Here is a 20,670-nt window from a genome sequence, read left to right on the forward strand (position 1 = left end):
TCTAGTGTGCACGATTGTGCACATATGCTAAAAATTTAGCAAAATAAACCATGGAGAAAAAAAAAGCATTGATTTGCATTCTTTTCCATTTTATTTCCAAAGCAATAAATCAAAGTTCTTCTGTACCGCAATACATTTTTCAAACACAAAGAACTCTCCTGTTCCATCGAGTACACTTACAATGGAAAGTCAACTCAACTTCTACTAAGAGTGTGCGAGAAAGGGGAAAATAAATTCTGTAAACAGCACGGTAAACAATTTTTCATTTTTACCAAATAGTTTTAAGTTGGTGCAAAATATCGACATCTTTAGCTGTTTTTGTGTAATACTCAATGTGAATTGCATCACAACGCACCAAGTATTCTACAGCACGACCTCAGTTAATACTTACGCTGATTTTAATGATGATAAACATACGAGACATTCTGCCAGCAATATGGGCAAAATCATCACTTTAAAAAGTGTCAGTGGAGACAAATTTGCGCTCGATGCTTGTGCGTGGTTATACGTTTAACGAGTGTATACTTTGACCGATGCAACCCTCCCCCCTTGAGCACATGTAACACAGAAGGTTCTAAACACCACCATGTTAAAACTACTGCATTATGTGGGGGCTAGTGCAATCCAGACAGGTCTGGGATCAGTCGCAGCAGGCACATAGCCACGAGAGACAAGGGAACAAATGGGCACATCCTGTAAGGCCATTTTTTAAATGACTCGTTGGACGAGGCATGAGCGCAACCACCGCAAAGTCCATTTCTTCTTCCTCTGGAGCTAGCCGAGAACACTGTGGTTCCTCCATTGTGTCTCTAGTGAGGGCGACGAATGAGTGAAGAAAAGGGCCAAAAGGGAGGGGAATAAGTTGCCTCCTCATGTGTTGTGTTCTATGCAGTCTGTGAGGGCAAAGGTCAGGACTGTTTCAGTCGTTTCCTAGGCGGACCAAATGGGGGGCACTGAGCTGATGCGAGAGCACGAAAAGCCTCGGCCACTAAGTGAGGATGGGACTGAATCATCGCCTTCCAACCAGCGGTCTCCATTATATCTGCTGCATGACTGCAAGAACAAGCCAGAGCAACTTTGTAAGATACCATCTAGAATAACAATGTTTTAAACATTTTAATATGTACTCTTGTTTGTAAAATCTGAACTGCTCTCAATAAAAAAATAAAACAAAAAATATTAAAAAGTGACCCAATGTGACTGCGCAAAAGGCTGCTATTTAATTAAATAAATCTATAGTCTGTATGTGCCCCGCGCTACAAAGCGAATTATCGCTCTGCTCGCTGTCATCGGTTACAAACAGAGCACAAGATGCTCATGATGGTTTTTTTCCTTGTATGAGCTAATAAGGAGCTCTAAAAGCAGCCGCCGTCTGCAAAACACCGGCTCAACACTTTCGCAAGCGCTCACATTTGAAGTGAGCAGCACATGCAAACTATATATATTTATCACATTAAATCACAGCTTTTACGGTTTAATAATCACACTAGGATAGGGTGGGCAACACAACCAAAATCGTATATCACAATGAGTCATTATATATTAGATAACGATGTAATGCTAATCACAATATAGTAAATTTTTGTTGAAAAATCTATAGAAATTTGTGAATATATTAAATATTGTAATGCCTGTTTTTAAATAATCAGTGAATTAAATACTTTATAAATAAAAACTTCCTCATAACTTCTCTTTATTTGGAACATGACAATAAAGTAAAAAAACAAACAAAAAAAAAACTCAGTTTTAAATCATTCTTATTATAATGCTAAATTTCATATTATGCCACATTTCAGTCTGATATGTTGTTGACCAATATTATTAGGGGTTCAAGCCCGAAGAGCTGAAACCCTACTGTAATTGTAAGGATTTTTATTCTGCCCTAAAACTGATCGTGCAGATCAAACCGTAAGTCGTAGAGAGCTTTGAAGGAAGGTAGTCCCCCAGAGTACTACAGCTTATCAAAGTTTCCGCCTGATCGGCCTCAAGGTGGCGCTATAGAGATCATGTTTACATTTTGGCCCATAACTCCTAAACTGTTTGTCGCACACTCAAGTGTCTTACATCATCCGATTTCATTTTTGTAATGAAATATTTGTGCTTTTTTGAACTCCTCCCAGGCTGTATGTCCGAATCGCACGAAAATTGGGGTTTGTCAACTATGAACCCTTCTGACAAAAAGTTAAAGGAATTTTGATTTGTCGAATTGGTCAGGCATCGTCCATTTTGTACGTATTGACCAATATCTACCAAATGAAAAGGCCAAATGTTTCAAAACTTGATACAAATACACAAAAGGACATTGAGGATGCACGCAAAGTCGTGAAAAAAAAACGCTCATAACTCCGCATCCGTTTGATCAATGAAGTTGAAAATTGGTATGCATCTTGTAGGGGCCAAAGGCTAACATATCCTACAATATCAGTTGGACAAATAAAAAAACATGGCCGCCAGCAGCCAATCAAATTTCAGGAGCTAATAACATCAAATCTGAATGGCCGACTGTTACGAAACTTGAGATATTTGTAGACAGTGTCAGAATGAGGCTGTGTACCAAGTTTTATGAAAATAGATCACAAGGTGGCGCTATAACAAGGACATTTATGTTTTCGCCAATAACTCCACAAACGAGTTGAATAATCTCAAACTTTTCCTCTAATTCCTTGCACCAAAACCTACAAAATGTATATCTTTGTTTTATTGCATTTTCTAACTCCTCCTAGGCCATATATCCGATTCTCACAAAAACTGGTATGAACCCTCCTAACAAAATGTTATCAAAGGAATTTTGATTCGAAGCGTTGAGAAGATATAAGCCAACGAATTGTTCAGGCGTTGTCCATGTTGTACGTATTGACCAATATCTACCAAATGAAAAGGCCAAATGTTACGAAACTTGATACACATATCCAACAGTTTTACATTGCTCACAAAATCTGCATTAACAATAACTTGTCCGCACATTTTAAGTCTGACTTTATCCTGTTTCAGGAACGTTGAACACAAGGCATCAGTCATATTTAACACCAGTTTGCAAATTCAGCAACTTACAAAGTACATACACATATACAAATCATACCTTTTTTGCATATTTTGAAAGTTCTTAAAAGAATTGAATTGCTGCTTGCAGCTCTATTTATTATTATTATTATAAATTTTCCTCAAGAAACTCAAGATCAAAGCAATTCAACAAAGAAAATAATGCATTAGTAAAAAATAAAATAAAATTTAAAAAAAATCAAAAATTATGTTAACACCTCACAAAAAAAAAAACACATTAAATAAATAATACATTTAATATAAACACTTTTTTAAAATAAATAAAATAAAATAATTATGACCGAATTAATGTGGAGTGCATCCTTTCGCCACAATATATACTGTCATATCGCCCAGCTCTACACTAAGATATAACGTAATTTTCATTTATGCGCTGAATGTTTACTCAATGACATTCGTACGTCAGATGGTATTGGTTTTTGGTATCAAAGCATTTTTACGAGCATGAGTACAAGAACATGAGCACAGTATCGGACCCGATTCCGATACCAGTCTCGGTATCAGGACATCTCTACTCCTTACCTCTGGTAAAATCACTGTAATGCAGAATCAGAAGTGGCTTATTGCTTAAATGATAGTTTTAGTGACGGTGCTGCAGCTGAAGCTCTATGTGGATGAACTTCTGCTTATATACGTTACCAACGTAACTCCTGTGGGCGTTTAAACGAGGGCACAACACATGTGAGCTTAAGTTGTACTGAAACCAGGAAAATGTCTTCAAAAATACATATCTAATATAAATAATATATGTCAAACCTCTCATGTATTAATGCATTTCTACTAGGTAATGCAAGTATATACTCTTCACAAGCAGTGCAATGAAGGGAATGGTGTTGTTGTACAGGTATCACTTAATCACACAATTAGGACACAAACTGAAGCTTGGGATTCTGGGAGGTTGTAACATGTTGGCACACATACTTGCTATTCCAGTTCTTTCCATCTTTACAGCCCAACTGTCGGAGAACGCTGCATCTGCGGAGGAAAAGCACAATAATAAATAAATAAATCATACAGCGCTCTCCCTGAATGGGCTGCAGTGTTTAAAAAGGACAAATCTAAAGCGAGTAGACGCTGTACTTATTGTTCATGGTCAGTTCATCAATCAAAGGCCATTTCCTTCAAACATTGACTGTGTGTGTGTGTGTGTGTGTGTGTGTGTGTGTGTGTGTGTGTACTTGCCTATTAATGAAGTCTATGGCTTGTGTTTTAAGCTGCTCTGCGCTGTGCAGGTCGGCCAGAATGAGGATGTCGGCCACGTTCTCTACAGACAAACTGTTACAGAGAGCCTCTTCACATAATACCTTTAATCTTTCCAGAGCGTACTAAAGAGAAAGATCAACAGACTGCAGGTCAATGACAGGAAGTGTTTTCCAGCATGCACAAAAAAGCCAACACAGTCTTTTACCTTGTCTGCAGCAGCTAACAGGTTGTCGGCCATTTGCTCCAGGTTAGGAGCTTTACCAGTGTAAATAAATACCATCATTTCCCTAAACACGTCCGGTTCCACATCACTGATGTCTACACGGTTCTGCAATAGGGTTATGGAAATAAAAATGAATAAATGTTTACATGTTCTGAAGAAAATGTGGCCCATCCTCAAGCATCTATGATATTCTGTTCTCCTTCAATGCAAGTCTATGGGATTTAATCACTCAAATTTACAGGAATATTCCGGGTTCAATACAAGTTAAGCTGAATCAACAGCATTTATGGCATAATATTGATTACCACAAAAATCAAGTTTGACTCGTCTCTCCTTTTCTTTAAAAAAAGCACAAATGTGTGTTCCAGTGAGACACTTACAATGGAAGTCAATGGGGTCAATCTGTAAACATTAAAATACTCACTGTTTCAAAAGTATAGACAAAAGACATAAACAAAATGTGTGTTAACATGATTTTTACTGTGAGAAAATCACTTACTAACCACATCTGTGGAAAGTTATATCCGATTTTACAACTTTGCATGACGACGTAACGGCGTAAACCCTAAAATGACCATTAAAAATTACGAGTTGTGCGTGGATGCTGCGGAGAATAGTGTGAAGCCTCCACACAGTAACGCGCTCAACAAACCACGTGATAAGATGCGCGGATTGACGGTCTCAGACGCGGAGGCAATTGAGATTCGTCCTCCGCCACCCGGATTGAGGCGAGTCACTACACCACCATGAGGACTTAGAGCGCATTGGGAATTGGGCATTCAAAAATACGATTTAAACAACATTACAGCTCAAATAATATACGAGTTTTAACAGAAGAATTAATGTAAGTGCTTTTATAAAATTATAAGCTTCACATTTCTGACTTTTAAACCCTCCAAAAATTGACCCCATTGACTTCTATTGTAAGTGTCTCACTGGAACACAGATTTGTGCTTTTTTAAAAGTAAAGCAGGGACGAGTCAAACTTGATTTTTGTGGTAATCAATATTACGCCTTAAATGCTGTCAATTGAGCTTAACTACACAAATGTGCTTCTTCCTGCTAAGTTTGAATACATTGCTGCAAGATATTACACATCGTAATTTATCTTAAATTCTAGATGATCTTATGTTCTTACCTTTTTACTCTCCTCCATTTTGTGTTCAAACATGGCATTAAAAACCGGCGACCTCGCTGTCAAACAAAAAAGCAAGTTGAGCACAGGACAGGAATTATGAATCATCAGTTTCGTCAGTGTGTACAGCACATACACCATCATTTCACTGAACTTCTCTTTCTCTTTTGTCAATGCAGTCCGGCCAAATCTGAGTCTACCCAAAAACACAAAAAAGTACCGGAACTTCAGTACCAAGGCAATACTAAAATAAAAAAATGTCACGATACCAGTGTTTCTGCAGTACCGGTAGTACAGACTCAATTTGATAATCGCAGAATGTCTAACTGACACACGGCTGCTTCCAAATGCTCACACAAATTTGACACCTTTGGAGAAACAATTAATACACAATTAATCAAATTAAAATGGTGTTATGTCCTAGTGTGATCATTAAACCGCAAAAGACTGCAAGTTTAGTTTGCATGAGCAACGTGTTTTAAAGTGAATGTGTGAACACTGGAATCTCCACAGACATCGAGAATCATTTGCACTGTGTGTTGTATGAGATGACAGAGAGCAGAGCACTTATTCACTGTGAAGCATACAGCACATGTAGACTATATTTATATAATTAAATCACAGCATTTGTGCTTTAACGATCACACTGGCCATGTAGCGAAGTGTTTATCCAGAGGTGTGAGGCTTCTGTCAAAAACAAACGTCAAAATAAAAGAACGATTCAAAATAAAATCTAGATGCCTGAAATTGAAAAATCGCGTAAAATGTAATATTCACTGTGGTAAAAATAATAAACATTTTTTTTATTTATTAATTTTTTTTGCTCCCCAATTTGGAATGCCCAATTCCCAATGTGCTCTAAGTCCTCGTGGTGGTGTAGTGACTCGCCTCAATCCGGGCGGTGGAGGACGAATCTCAGTTGCCTCCGCGTCTGAGACCGTCAATCCGCGCATCTTATCATGTGGCTTGTTGAGCGCGTTACCATGAAGATGTAGCGCATGTGGAGGCTTCACACTGTTCTCCACAGCATTCACGCACAACTCACCACGCGCCCCACCGAGAGCGAGAACCACATTATAGCGACCACGAGGAGGATACCCCATGTGACTCTACCCTCCCTAGCAACCGGGCCAATTTGGTTGCTTAGGAGACCTGGCTGGAGTCACTCAGCACGCTCTGGATTCGAACTCACGACTCCAGGGGTGGTAGTCAGCGTCAATACTCGCTGAGATACCCAGGCCCCCCCAATAATAATCATTATTATTAATAATAATAATTAATAATAATAATAATAATAGTAAGAAATACATCATAAGCAAGAGTGCTGTTGTACTGAAAAGTTTGGTTAAAAAAAACACAATGGTATGTCAAAAAGTAATTGTTCTATTTTAATTTGTTAAATTTTTTAAATATGGAATTCTGAAAATAAATACAATTAAATTGAAAACCACCTGAAGGACACATGCATTTGTTTGAAGTTTTATTTTAATTGCTAAATGAGTGTTCATAAGCACATTACCATTTTAGCATATTATTGCTGTGGTTTAGAAATTGGTATCGAGAAGCGTGAAATTTCACTGATTCCAACTGCTGAAATTGTGGTATCGTGAACACATCTGTATGTGGTATCGTGAGCTCACCTGCCAGTATGGATTTGTGCGCTTTGAACTCCTGCCCTCCCACGAACAAGCTGCAGTCAGTGAACCTGGAGCCTTCCCACAGGTTACCCAGATCATCTGAGAGTTGACACTCTGGAACCTTCAACATGTTTGTGTTAGACTGGCCAGAGATGTTTACCGAGTCCTGGACCACACTCACCTATAAATGCAAACATATTACAGTTCTTAAAATACGCCCATGCAAAAGTCCAGAATACTAGAGTGTTCTGGGTGCTTGCTTACTGGCCCAAATCAAATCTCTACGATATTCTGGTCCCTAGACATGGCTATGAGATTTTTTTCACCCGTTTCATCGTCCTGCACCAGATAAAAATGGTAAGTATGATCTGTCAGTAAAGTACCAGCACACCTCTCCTCAACAACACACATAATTTGATGGATCCTTCATCTCTGGAGCACAAACGCTCTTACACACTGAATGTTTAATACCTCAGGATTTGAACAAAACTAAACCTTGTCTAACCCCAAGTATGAGCAATGGTGATAGTGATACTGCTGAAGAGGCTGGCTGGTGTCCATGTGCATTACATGTAGCTACATTAAAACAAGCCAAGCAAGATAGTCTTCGACAGGTTGTGTTGTGTTTCCTGTGTTACAGGGGTTACAGGGCTCCAGCCATTGGGTCTTAAACTGAAACATTTAGGAGCCAAATGGTGAATTTAGATGACTGTTCAGAAGCAAGACAGAAAGTCGAAGACAGCTGATAGCCCATAAATCGGCCGATGGTTTTAAAAATCTATCTATGTGATGTGCTCCATCATTTTGAGTTACTCTGTGCCTGAAACACACGGAGTTCCATGCACTTAAGTTAAAAAGGAAAGCATTTAAAATATTAAATCTCGACAGCGGTTTGGAGTAGAAACATAATTATCACTATAAAGCTTATTAACCTTCCTTCTTACTAAAGTGCACAAAACTCAAAACGTGTTTTTGGGTCAATGCAACTCAGTTATGGCTACATTTATTCTATTTTTGATTCTTATATTTATATTATTACATCTGTGCTAAATTTCATAGTCCGTCTTTACTTTGACGGGACAGCCCAGAAAAGAGACTACAAAAATCCAAACTGAACTGACCCTTCGCTAAGCTCCGCCCCCCTTGGTTACGGTCGCTCGCTGTGACAAGCTCTGCAGGACTCCCCACTGGATTGAATGGGAGATTGCTGCGTTTTTTGGCAAAATATTCTCATAAACGGAATGGATAATATTTTTTTACATGGACTGGAATGAAGAGTGACATTGTAATGCATATTTATCTGAAGCTTTTTGTAAAATAAATTGTTGAATTACACAGTAATTTGATTAAAAACTGTGGAGACTGTGAATCAGAATCAAGGCAAACGAGAAAACTTTCATTTTTCATTTTAAGCCACATTTTGATGCTGTGAACTGTTTATTTACTATCGCTTTTACCATGACTTGAATCAATACATCAATTAATTAACGTTCAGTTATCAGCTTTAATTTACCTTGGAGCAAATGTAGGTGTCATTGCAGATGTTACATGTTAATTTGGGAATGAGGGATGATATAGTTTAATCAATAACATGCTCTTCTCCAGATTTAAAGAAAAGAACGAAAAACACTGTGGGGGAACTCTCTGGGTAACTCGTGTCACTATTACAACAGCGTGTTTTACATTTTTTTGGATTATTTGGATAAAATCCTGCTTACAAGTACTCAAACACACATAGGCTGTTATTGGAAAATCGCAAACGCATGTCAGAGTAATGGCAGCAGGGCAACAGTTGCTAAGACAGGATTGGTCAGAAGCGCTTTTAAGGTGGGGCTTAGTGAAGGGTCAATTAAATCCCAGATGTAGTTTAGGGTGCTACCAAAATCCCAATAATAACCAGAAAATAAAAAGACATTTGGTACATAATGTTGGACTTTTAATTATAAACAAGCCCGAATAACTACTGGGGACTCTTATTTTGAAATGCCTGCTCTCCCAGGTGCTCCCAGTTGTGAACTCACTGACGGCGAGTTCAATAGAGTCATTTCTTCATGAGTGAAAAGCGGCAGAAGACACACTGGTGCGCGATCTAAACATGTTAATCATTAACTCACAAGATGATACAGCATCTGACGAAACCGCATATCAACGCACACAACCAGACTGTCAACAATAGTGACTAGATTTTAAATTATTTTTAGTCGCAGTCTGGAGCCCTGTGTTATCTTAAGACAAATACACAGATGTCACGGTACCTCACAAAACAAAGTGAGCTTGTCATCTGGAAGAAGTCCATTTGCTTCATCTAGTAAAAAATCTCGCCTGATGAACTTCTTGAAGCCCCAGTCCTTCCCCTGGACGAAGCGGTAGGCTCTTTGGCTTTCTACAGTGTGCGGAGAAAACAGAAGCATAAAGACATGTTGTTTTCACACCACGCACCCATAACAGTCAAGTGCAATCATCCTGAAAATTCTTACCCATGGCTTTAGTTTCCTCTCTTTTGGCGTTCAGTAAGGAAAACTTGAACTTTGCTCTCACTTCGCTTTTTGGGCAACTAACAAGCAGTAAGTAGAGAGAGAGATAATCTTTACTCTCATCATCCAGACCCTTTGGGTTCACTCTCAAACACCTACACACGAACAGAGAAGAAACGAGACTGAGAAGGTTTGGGAGTAACCTTTCCTCCAAATGACCTAAATCAACATGAGCTACTGTGGTTGAACAGAGAATTGTATTGAAACATTTCCAACTTCGATGTGTGTGTCTGTGCGTGCTTCTTCAAGAAGTTGGTGGTTCTTAGCTTTTTAACAACACTCGGTGAAACAAACCATTTCATCTTGTCATTGGGGCCAGAAGAGAAGGTTGAGCTCCTTATGACTTCTCCCATCTCCTCCCGACAAAAGCTGAAGTTGTTTATGGTCCACATGTAAGAAAACTTCACCACTTTTACCTGCCATAGAAAACCAGAGGGACATTTGTGACATTTGAAACAGAAAGCAACTTCAACTAGAGCAGTTTGTTTTCATTCGGTCTCTCTCACCTGTGTATAACACCAGCTCTCTGCCACAGGTCCTGATGTCATTTCCCCTGGAGGAGGGGGTGTGGGAACCCGTGACATGGCCTGTTTTCCACCCGTCCACACCCCTGATTTTGCTCACTGCTCAGCCTACACACAAAAGCCAGACAAAACGATCCAGCTGTAGTCAAAACGTAGACTGTAATCAACCGGTCAGCCAAGTCAATGATTTCTAAATATGGGAAGTGATTACAATCACAAGTTAGCTCTCATAAATGTGTTAAATGTCAATATAGGTAAATCATTTGCACAATGTTTATACTGTATACAGCGCTTTCTAACTCTACTAGCATGCTTCTATTTTCTGTTACAGTAAGAAACTAGCTTTTTACATTTTCTGTGTGCAAAACTCGCTGTCACAATGCTAGGGGCGTTGCTATCAGAGGTCGACCGATAGTCAATTTTGCAGATACCGATAACTAAAGTGGTGGAAAGGGCTGATAACCGATTCATCAGCCGATAGTTTTTAAAAACTTTTTTATCTTTCCTTGCTATGATGGGCACAGACATGGAAGCTAAAAAATATTGCCAACTATCGTCATAGACTTTTGCAGATAACCGATAGATCCATAAAGCAACTATCGGCACCGATTAATCGGTAAAACAGGTTTTTCCTGCAAACAATATTAATGATATCCATCTCGCGTTCTGAGCTTTAAACGTGCTAAATATGCCTCTCACTCGTGTTAGTGTGGCACGACTCGCATGAGCGATCCAAGGGATCCGCTCTGCTGGATTATGTTGACATGCACCAACATTTTTCAGTTTTTCAAATACACATCAACTTACTAAAATTGATCACAATTTTACAGCAGTAACATTAACTGTAGTATTCTGACAAATGTTGCAGTTTCATATTAAATATGCTAATCTATTAGACGTGTTTTGGTTACTATTTTTCACGAGAAATTTTCAGCAAGACTAGTTATAATATTCTGACTGATCCCATGAGAAGAACACTCTGAATTGGGATTGTGCTAGTGAAAATGTTTGTTTCCTACTTCATAACAGATATCGTTTTCCTTTCATTAGGCTAATCTTTAGGAATATCTGAAGGCAAACATGGCCAGTTTATTTCCTAATATCAAGCATCATTTGAATATGACATATATTAGGCTGGAGGAAAACTTTGCCCATACTTTGTCGATAAGTCTTGGAGGTCCAGACTTTAAACCCCTTTATGTACTTGCCATTATATTTACAGTGCAATGCCATATTAGCACAGGTACAGTTGAAGTCAGAGGTTTACATACACTTAGGTTAAAGTCATTAAAACTCATTTTTTAACCACTCCACAGATATAATATTAGCAAACTATAGTTTTGGCAAGTTGTTTAGGACATCTACTTTGTGCATGACAAGTAATTTTTCCAACAATTGTTTACAGACAGATAGTCAATTAAAAGTAAAACAATCACAATTCCAGTAGGTCAGAAGTTTAAATACAATAAGTTAACTGTTCCTTTAAGCAGCTTGGAAAATTCCAAAAAATTATGTCGAGCCTTTAAACAACTAGCCAATTAGCTTCTGATATGAGGTGTACTGAATTGGAGGTGTACCTGTGGATGTATTTTAAGGCCTACCTTCAAACTCAGTGCCTCTTTGCTTGACATCATGGGAAAATCAAAAGAAATCAGCCAAGACCTCAGAAAAAAATAGTGGACCTCCGCAAGTCTGGTTCATCCTTGGGAGCAATTTCCAAATGCCTGAAGGTACCACGTTCATCTGTACAAACAACAGTATGCAAGTATAAACACCATGGGACCACGTAGCCATCATACCGCTCAGGAAGGAGACGCATTCAGTCTCCTAGAGATGAACGTATTTTGGTGCAAAAAGTGCAAATCAATCCCAGAACAACAGCAAAGGACCTTGTGAAGATGCTGGAGGAAACAGGTAGACAAGTATCTATATCCACAGTAAAACGAGTCCTATATCAACATAACCTGAAAGGCTGCTCAGCAAGGAAGAAGCCACTGCTCCGAAACCGCCATAAAAAAGCCAGACTACAGTTTGCAAGTGCACATAGGGACAAAGATCTTACTTTTTGGAGAAATGTCCTCTGGTCTGATGAAGCATAATGACCATAATGACCATCGTTATGTTTGGAGGAAAAAGGGTGAGGCTTGCAAGCCGAAGAACACCATCCCAACCGTGAAGCATGGGGGTGGTAGCATCATGTTGTGGGGGTGTTTTGCTGCACGAGGGACTGGTGCACTTCACAAAATAGATGGCATCATGAGGAAGGAAAATTATGTGGATATATTGAAGCAACATCTCAAGACATCAGCCAGGAAGGTAAAGCTCGGTCACAAATGGATCTTCCAAATGGACAATGACCCCAAGCATACCTCCAAAGTTGTGGCAAAATGGCTTAATGACAACAAAGTCAAGGTATTGGAGTGGCCATCACAAAGCCCTGACCTCAATCCGAGGAGGTCTACAAACCTGACTCAGTTACACCAGTTCTGTCTGGAGGAATGGGACAAAATTCCAACAACTTACTGTGAGAAGCTTGTGGAAGGATACCCAAAACATTTGACCCAAGTTAAACAATTTAAATCAATGATACCAAATACTAACAAAGTGTATGTAAACTTCTGACCCACTGGGAATGTGATGAAAGAAATAAAAGCTGAAATAAATCATTCTCTCATCTCACATTCTTAAAATTCTGATCCTAACTGACCTAAGACAGGGAATGTTTTCTACGATTAAATGTCAGGACTTGTGAGTTTAAATATATTTGGCTAAGGTGTATGTAAACTTCTGACTTTAACTGTAAGACCATGGATGGCTAATCATTTCTGTGGTTAGGTGAAGGTAGATAGTCTTTCTAAAAAATTAATTATAGAAATAAGGTGTTAATTAAATTTAGTTTGATTGCACATGGCACCTAAAGTAAAAAAAATAAAAAAATCTGTGTTACGTTCAAAAGGTCCAGCTTCGATCATGTGGATGACTGTTTACGGTAAGTTACCACCGAAGACCCAGGAAAACACAGTAAAAGACATTGTTCAACCTCCAGTTTCTATATGGTTGATGTGTTGTTCTGATTGTTGTTTAGCACATTGCTATGTATTAGCTAAGTGGTTACTAAGTCAAGAGTCCATCCTCAAGTGTTTACGATATTCTTTTCTCAATGTAGAGCTCAGGTCCCTCTTCATTGTAAGACTGTGGGATTTCGATCCCGCTTTATTACCCACCGAGTGAAAATCGTAAGTCTGATCACTTAGAAAAGTACAAGCATGACTCATCTCAACAAGCCGCATGATTTTAGGTATTGTTCTCTTGGAGAACTCTAATCCCAAGTAACAGTTACCAATAATAAAGTGCAGCATACAGAAGTGAGAATGTATATAGTTAAATAATACCTTGTGTTCAGAGATCAGCAGGACTTTTTTCCATGTCATCCCGGGGTCAAGCTCGGAGACAACCGTCAGAGTGACAGGAAACAATGACTAACTGTACATCCTGAACTTAGCCTCTAAATAACCCATCTTAAACACACACACACACACACACACACACACACACACACACACACACACCACACACAGTTAACCAAATATTAATCATGTATCCAGCTGATGAACATTAGCATAACTAAAGGATCTTTATCGCTGTAAAGGAATTTACCATGGAATCAATTTAGACAAAACTTTTCAATGTGAAGGTGCTTTAAATTACATAGAGCCATGCCTCAAACATGAATTTTGAAGCTGTGTTTTTTAAAAATGTACAGTATGTTGCTAACTAAATAAAGGACTACAACTAACACAAGCATGTGAGTGTGCATGCCTGATGAAACAGAAAACTACTGCAGTCCTTATCTGGCAACATAGATACAAAAACAAACAAAAAACAGCATCTTTAAAATACACATTTGAGGTATGACTGTGTTTATGCTGTAGAACAAAACGTCCAAGTATCTTCAAGTTAGTCATGCACAAGTAACTGAATAAATAATCGAGATTACAATTACAGCTGTCACAATTAAGTAATCAGGAAAATTGTCAATGTTAGCTGCCCATAGGTCTACCCATGTTGCATCAAAATGTCCCATTTAATTTTCTATTTAACATGTTTTTTTCAGTGGTTGATCATTTTAACCAATTAGAGATACACTATATTGCCAAAAGTATTCGCTCATCTGCCTTTAGGCGCACATGAACTTAAGTGACATCCCATTCTTAATCCATAGGGTTTAATATGACGTCGGCCCACCCTTTGCAGCTATAACAGCTTCAACTCTTCTGGGAAGGCTTTCCACAAGGTTTAGGAGTGTGTTTATGGGAATTTTTGACCATTCTTCCAGAAGCGCATTTGTGAGTTCAGACACTGATGTTGGACGAGAAGGCCTGGCTCGCAGTCTTCGCTCTAATTCATCCCAAAGGTGCTCTATCGGGTTGAGGTCAGGACTCTGTGCAGGCCAGTCAAGTTCTTCCACACCAAACTCGCTCATCCATGTCTTTATGGACCTTGCTTTGTGCACTGGTGCGCAGTCATGTTGGAACAGGAAGGGGCCATCCCCAAACTGTTCCCACAAAGTTGGGAGCATGGAATTGTCCAAAATCTCTTGGTATGCTGAAGCACTCAGAGTTCCTTTCACTGGAACTAAGGGGCCAAGCCCAGCTCCTGAAAAACAACCCCACACCATAATCCCCCCTCCACCAAACTTCACAGTTGGCACAATGCAGTCAGACAAGTACCGTTCTCCTGGCAACCGCCAAACCCAGACTCGTCCATCAGATTGCCAGATGGAGAAGCGTGATTCGTCACTCCAGAGAACGCGTCTCCACTGCTCTAGAGTCCAGTGGCGGCGTGCTTTACACCACTGCATCCGACGCTTTGCATTGCAATTGGTGATGTATGGCTTGGATGCAGCTGCTCGGCCATGGAAACCCATTCCATGAAGCTCTCTACGCACTGTTCTTGAGCTAATCTGAAGGCCACATGAACTTTGGAGGTCTGCAGCGATTGACTCTGCAGAAAGTTGGCGACCTCTGCGCACTATGCGCCTCAGCATCCGCTGACCCAGCTCTGTCATTTTACGTGGCCTACCACTTCGTGGCTGAGTTGCTGTCATTCCCAATCGCTTCCACTTTGTTATAATACCACTGACAGTTGACTGTGGAATATTTAGTAGCGAGGAAATTTCACGACTGGACTGCACAGGTGGCATCCTATCACAGTACCACGCTGGAATTCACTGAGCTCCTGAGAGCGGCCCATTCTTTCACAAATGTTTGTAGAAGCAGTCTGCATGCCTAGGTGCTTCATTTTATACACCTGTGGCCATGGAAGTGATTGGAACACCTGAATTCAATTATTTGGATGGGTGAGCGAATACTTTTGGCAATATAGTGTATGTCCATTGCTGCTTCTATGTTTGATTTATTCAAAATATGAATAACAGCTTTGCTTTTTATGCATCTAAGAGAGCCAATGTAAAGCTGAAGTAATTAGTCTTTTTTACTGATGCATTAAACAGCAATAAAGTCATTTAGGAATACAGTTCTCGGGGGCCTGGGTAGCTCAGCGAGTGTTGATGCTGACTATCACCCCTAGAGTCGTGAGTTTGAATTCAGGGCGTGCTGAGTGACTCCAGCCAGGTCTCCTAAGCAACCAAATTGGCCCGGTTGCTAGGGAGGGTAGAGTCACATGGGGTAACCTCCTTGTGGTCGCGATTAGTGGTTCTTGCTCTCAATGGGGTGTGTGGTAAGTTGTGCATGGATCGCGGAGAGCAGCATGAGCCTCCACATGCTGTGAGTCTCCACAGTGTCATGCATAACGAGTCACGTGATAAGATGCGCGGATTGACGGTCTCAGAAGCGGAGGCAACTGAGACTTGTCCTCCGCCACCCGGATTGAGGCAAGTAACCGCACCACCACGAGGACCTACTAAGTAGTGGGAACTGGGCATTCCAAATTGGGAGAAAAAAAAGGGAATACAGTTCTCAACTTATTTTGGATGTGTAGCCGGCAAAAAGCATGCAGTTGATCCACCCAAGATATTACTACTGATAGTATCTTATTTTAAAAACGTCTCACAGGTTAGTTTTGAAATATCTAAAAATGTCTAGAACAAAAGACATACATTAAACAACAACAGCAAAGTTAGTAGGGATAAGCAAAACTATCAATTTTCATAATCGACCAGTCGACTAGTCAGTGTTCAGGATATTTATGCATAATTAGGCTTCGTAATGTTCACATGACTCCAATCAGAGACAGTTCAGAGGGATGTATGGACGCTAGGCTTAAGCGCAGAACTTCAACATGGTAACTAATGGATATTCAACAAAAAGACTAAACAACTAGCATCTTCTTGCATCAACATCATCCTCGCTGCACATTCAAATGCGCAGAACTGCAAGATGATGATGCGGGTGCACAACATCTAGTTCACGACATCAAGCAGTTTAAACCTTTTTACCTCAACTATTTAAGCAGTGTCAGACAGAATCAGCAAAAGACTTTAATCTCTCCACAACACCTCACAAATACAGGAACATTATTCACAGTAGAGAATTCACCGTCTGACAGTGATCGTCTTAATATATTGTTGATGTGGTGCTTTATTGGCTGAAACAGCAGCGGTGCGTAAATGGACTAAATTTAAAGCATTAGAGACGAAACTTCTAGCAGAAGGTTTAACTGTGCTATTATTCACAGTTAAGTCCCAAACATACTTCACACAAGTATGTGAATGCAGATGCACCTCGCTACACGAGCTCGATTCCACACGTCGTTGCGTATTGAAATGTATCAGCGCTCAATTCATAACCAACGCAAGTATGCGCTGCATTCTCAGCATTGCTACAAGGGGAGCTAGAACGGATTTTCTGTTTTCAGTCAACAACTGTTATGGCGAACAAGTTATTCAAACATATTTACGACCCCTCGTCCCCTCACCATTTGAATAAAACAGCGATTGAAAATGCTTGGCAAGAAACTGTAGCTTCCCTAAATTCTGATAACGACACTGTAAAGAGAAAATGGAAACAACTATGGGACTGATTTGTCCGAGCCAGGAAGAAATGGAAAGGCATCTGCATCAGAGATGCCGCCAACTAGCTATGGATATCCAGTCATTTTGGACATGTTGGGACGGCTTTTTGACTTCATAAAACGTCGGACCACAGAGTAAAATTTTCGTGATTCGGTAATGTTGTTTTAATGTGACCGATCATAACAACGTTTTATTATTGTTATTAAAAGCAAACTTCAATGAATACCCCTAGCGCACGCACAGGCACGCACGCACACTATTTGCATTGACTGCAAGGTTAAAGATCAAGAAGTGTTATAAAGAATACATATCTAATGATGAAAGTTGTTTATTTTAGGTAGAAATTTAAAGTTATCACTGTGCCTTTATTACTAATCCACCTCAAATCTGTCATGTTTCCACTACATCCGGTTTCGTGGCGCCTAAAAAAAACCTCTATCGCCCCCTTGTGGTGTGAGGTTTGTAACCGCCAGAGCAATGCAAGAGCGCATGCAGGCCATGCATTGGCCAAGCGCTTGCGTCTGCATTCGCGTGAAGTATGTTTCGGCCTTTAAACACAGCAAGCTATCATCACTCAATAACGCTCTCCGAGAAGTGCCAACAACACTAAAAATATTCATGTTAGTAGTCGACCCCACTAATCGACTAGACTACTGTGGCACATCACTAAAAGTTTGACATTCGAACAGCTCCGAGTATCATCATCATCATCATCATCATCATCATCATCTGGTAATACAGTAATTCAGACTTGATGTGAACACAGCTTTACAATCATCATCAAGTCATCATTATTCCAATGATCTATAGATCACACACACACTCACCTCTCTGAAACTGATGAATCTCACTTGTGGAAGTTCTTCCAGAGTGAAACACTTGGCAGATGTGGGTAGTTCTGTGGGATGTCGCGCTCAGCAGAGACTCAATGAACCCTGGCAAGAACATTTAATACCAATTCTACATTGAATGGCACTGCATCAAATTCAGCCCCAACCGCTTTGCAGTCCACACCTCTGACAATAGACTAGTGACATCATAATGCTGATATGGGGATTCAAATTTTCCGAGTAGGGTGAATGAGATGGTTTAGATTCGATGAACACGTGAGGCATGTTTTGGAACGTTCTATCATCCAAGAGCTGAAATGTGCAACCCCCATATCAATGCAGGACACAGCAAATAGTGCAAAGGGCATTTGGATGTTTGAGAACAGGAACAATGATGGTCAGACAACCGGTTTCCAAATACAAAACACAAATAGAAAGTATTTTTTTAAATGTCTGCCCTATCTACATGTCTACTTTTGCATGAATAATATGTGCAACTGCTTTAAACTTCCTGTAACAGACTAGGAGAACAACCTCAAAATGTCTCAGATGTTCTGTAGAACGTCCTGCTCTTCCAAACAAAAATGACTCACAAATTATGTAATAAAACAACGTTTTTCCCACTTTTGCCTTGAAGCACATAACAGTAGGTGTCAGCTCGGCCATAACCATCTAAAGATTTTCAGAAAGTATAAATAAAATCTTAATAACCCTAAAACACAAACTAAAATCTCATGTTATCAGTGAACATAATGTTATGTATATTGATGTAGGTTAGTTATCATTACGGCAGATTAAAATATGTATTTTTTTTATTTATTTTTTTTTTACAGCAAGACTTTCAAATATACAACAAATGAGGCACCAAAATATTAAAAGACAAACATCTCAACTAAGCTGAACAGTCATCAACATAATGACAAAGGAGGAAAAAAGAAGAAAACAATTAAATTAAATAGGCTACATTATTTTTGTAAACCAAAGGCTTCCTAATAAACTAAATGATTTAGTGACTTCTTAATTAACTAAAAAACAAATGTAGGGCTAAATGCACACCTAAAGGAAAATTGTATTTTTCTGATCACAAAAAAATTAAAAAAAATTAAATAATCATTCTTATTGAATATTGATGTTGCAACATAAATTGAAATAATAATAAATAATAACAGAATGATGTTTTGATTTAAATTCGAGGGGGCAAAGGGGCTTTTACCCCACACACAATTGGGGTCAACAGTTATAATGCAAATAACTTTTAATTTAAATCACATCTGGCATTTCAGAACACCTCCAGTAAACAAATAAACAAATGCATTAGCCCCGTAGTACACTTCTTCATTGTGAAAATAAATAAATAAATAAATAAATAAATAAATAAAACAGGTTTGGGTGTTCATACATTTAGCTTTTTACATTTATAAAACTGTTTTAACTATTTGTTAAATTCTGGTGGTTCAACAAAAGCGTGGAAACGACTGGAAACACCGGCGATTATTTTCCACATCGCGTCGCGTCCAATCATCGGCACGCGTGCAACTCATTTACGGGGCGCGTCTTGAACTAAATCAGCCGGTAAAACATGCAAAACTTTTATTAAACATCAAGCAGTTGATCATGAGCTAATGCAACACAAAATCAGCCCCATCCGCCCCGAGTTCACGCTACAAATCGATAAGCGGCTTTATTGCCGCATCAGAACAACTATTTACATCCATACGCGCGTCGAACACGTGTCGTCTTCCGTTAGATCCGCTCGCTGTGCAAATGATGCGGAAAACGATCAAAAACAGTGAAAGAAAGCAAGTTATCCGGCCAAGGCTCGTCTCGTTTGGCCTACATTTCATGCGAGGCATAACAAAGACAATCCGCCTGAAACAAAGCCAGATCTTTCTACCAAACCCCGCACGGATCTGATTTATTTGTCCCGAAGCAGCACATAATGATCGTGTAAAGAGGAGAAAACGAGTTAAGCTGTCTGTCTTTATAAATAAAAGGAAACAAACAATAATTTTACAAACCTTTTAGACACTCCGCGTCACAGACAGAGAACCACAGTAAGACATATGACCTGAGTGAATCGTAAGAAGAATTTTGTGCAAAAGGAGTGAACTTTTGAGCCTTTCTTTACAGATAAGGGCTGTTTTTTTCTCTCTGTCTCTCATAGCGCTGCCTGCGCTTCAGCTCTAAGCAGGCGCAGTGCGCATGCGCGGGGAACTTCCTTCTGAAACCATCTGCTGTAATAACAAGCGCAGTTAGTTATCAGTGTACACTACAACTCAACGCTTATTGACGTGCCATTGTGTTTGCTCACTACTTCCAGAAGAGTCATTAAAGGTGGCTGCATTTATGTAGATAAGACATCCCCCAGTATTGAACATTTTGTGATGCTTTGGACAAATCTGAACCTTTTGCATTGGTTACTCTTTTTATATATATATATATATATATATATATATATATATATATATATATATATATATAATCCATTCCA

The 20,670-nt window shown here is 39.4% G+C and overlaps 1 protein-coding gene across 8 annotated transcripts; it reads right to left on the bottom strand.

Moving 5' to 3' along the window:
- Positions 1 to 76: 76 nt before the first annotated feature.
- On the bottom strand, positions 77 to 20,378 carry LOC127428098 (speckle-type POZ protein-like B). Of its 8 annotated transcripts, none has more exons than XM_051676180.1 (13): positions 20,198 to 20,378; positions 18,177 to 18,284; positions 13,709 to 13,834; positions 10,299 to 10,506; positions 10,087 to 10,208; positions 9,736 to 9,887; positions 9,514 to 9,641; positions 7,262 to 7,439; positions 5,625 to 5,680; positions 4,469 to 4,591; positions 4,243 to 4,385; positions 3,982 to 4,035; positions 77 to 1,053 (listed from the first exon to the last, which is right to left on the bottom strand). In XM_051676180.1, exons 4-13 carry the CDS (start codon positions 10,374 to 10,376, stop codon positions 909 to 911), a joined length of 1,179 nt encoding a protein of 392 aa, XP_051532140.1. In that variant the 5' UTR covers positions 10,377 to 10,506; positions 13,709 to 13,834; positions 18,177 to 18,284; positions 20,198 to 20,378; the 3' UTR covers positions 77 to 908. The 8 variants fall into 8 exon arrangements, with proteins under 8 accessions (XP_051532140.1, XP_051532143.1, XP_051532141.1 ...); XM_051676175.1 differs by having other exon boundaries at positions 78 to 1,053; positions 10,299 to 10,424; XM_051676183.1 differs by lacking the exons at positions 13,709 to 13,834; positions 18,177 to 18,284 and adding an exon at positions 11,918 to 12,059 and having other exon boundaries at positions 10,299 to 10,424.
- Positions 20,379 to 20,670: the final 292 nt, after the last annotated feature.

This window comes from Myxocyprinus asiaticus, chromosome 37 (genome assembly GCF_019703515.2).
Source record: "Myxocyprinus asiaticus isolate MX2 ecotype Aquarium Trade chromosome 37, UBuf_Myxa_2, whole genome shotgun sequence".
Taxonomy (NCBI): domain Eukaryota; kingdom Metazoa; phylum Chordata; class Actinopteri; order Cypriniformes; family Catostomidae; genus Myxocyprinus; species Myxocyprinus asiaticus.

Bases quoted from the DNA above. Each gene is read 5' to 3' on its own strand.
- LOC127428098 (XM_051676181.1), bottom strand. From the start codon at position 10,376: ATGTCACGGGTTCCCACACCCCCTCCTCCAGGGGAAATGACATCAGGA. The intron at 10,209-10,298 runs GTGAGAGAGACC...TTTCTATGGCAG, and splicing joins AGAGCTGGTGTTATACACAG to GTAAAAGTGGTGAAGTTTTC. The intron at 4,592-5,624 runs GTAAGAACATAA...ACCCTATTGCAG, and splicing joins AAATGGAGGAGAGTAAAAAG to AACCGTGTAGACATCAGTGA.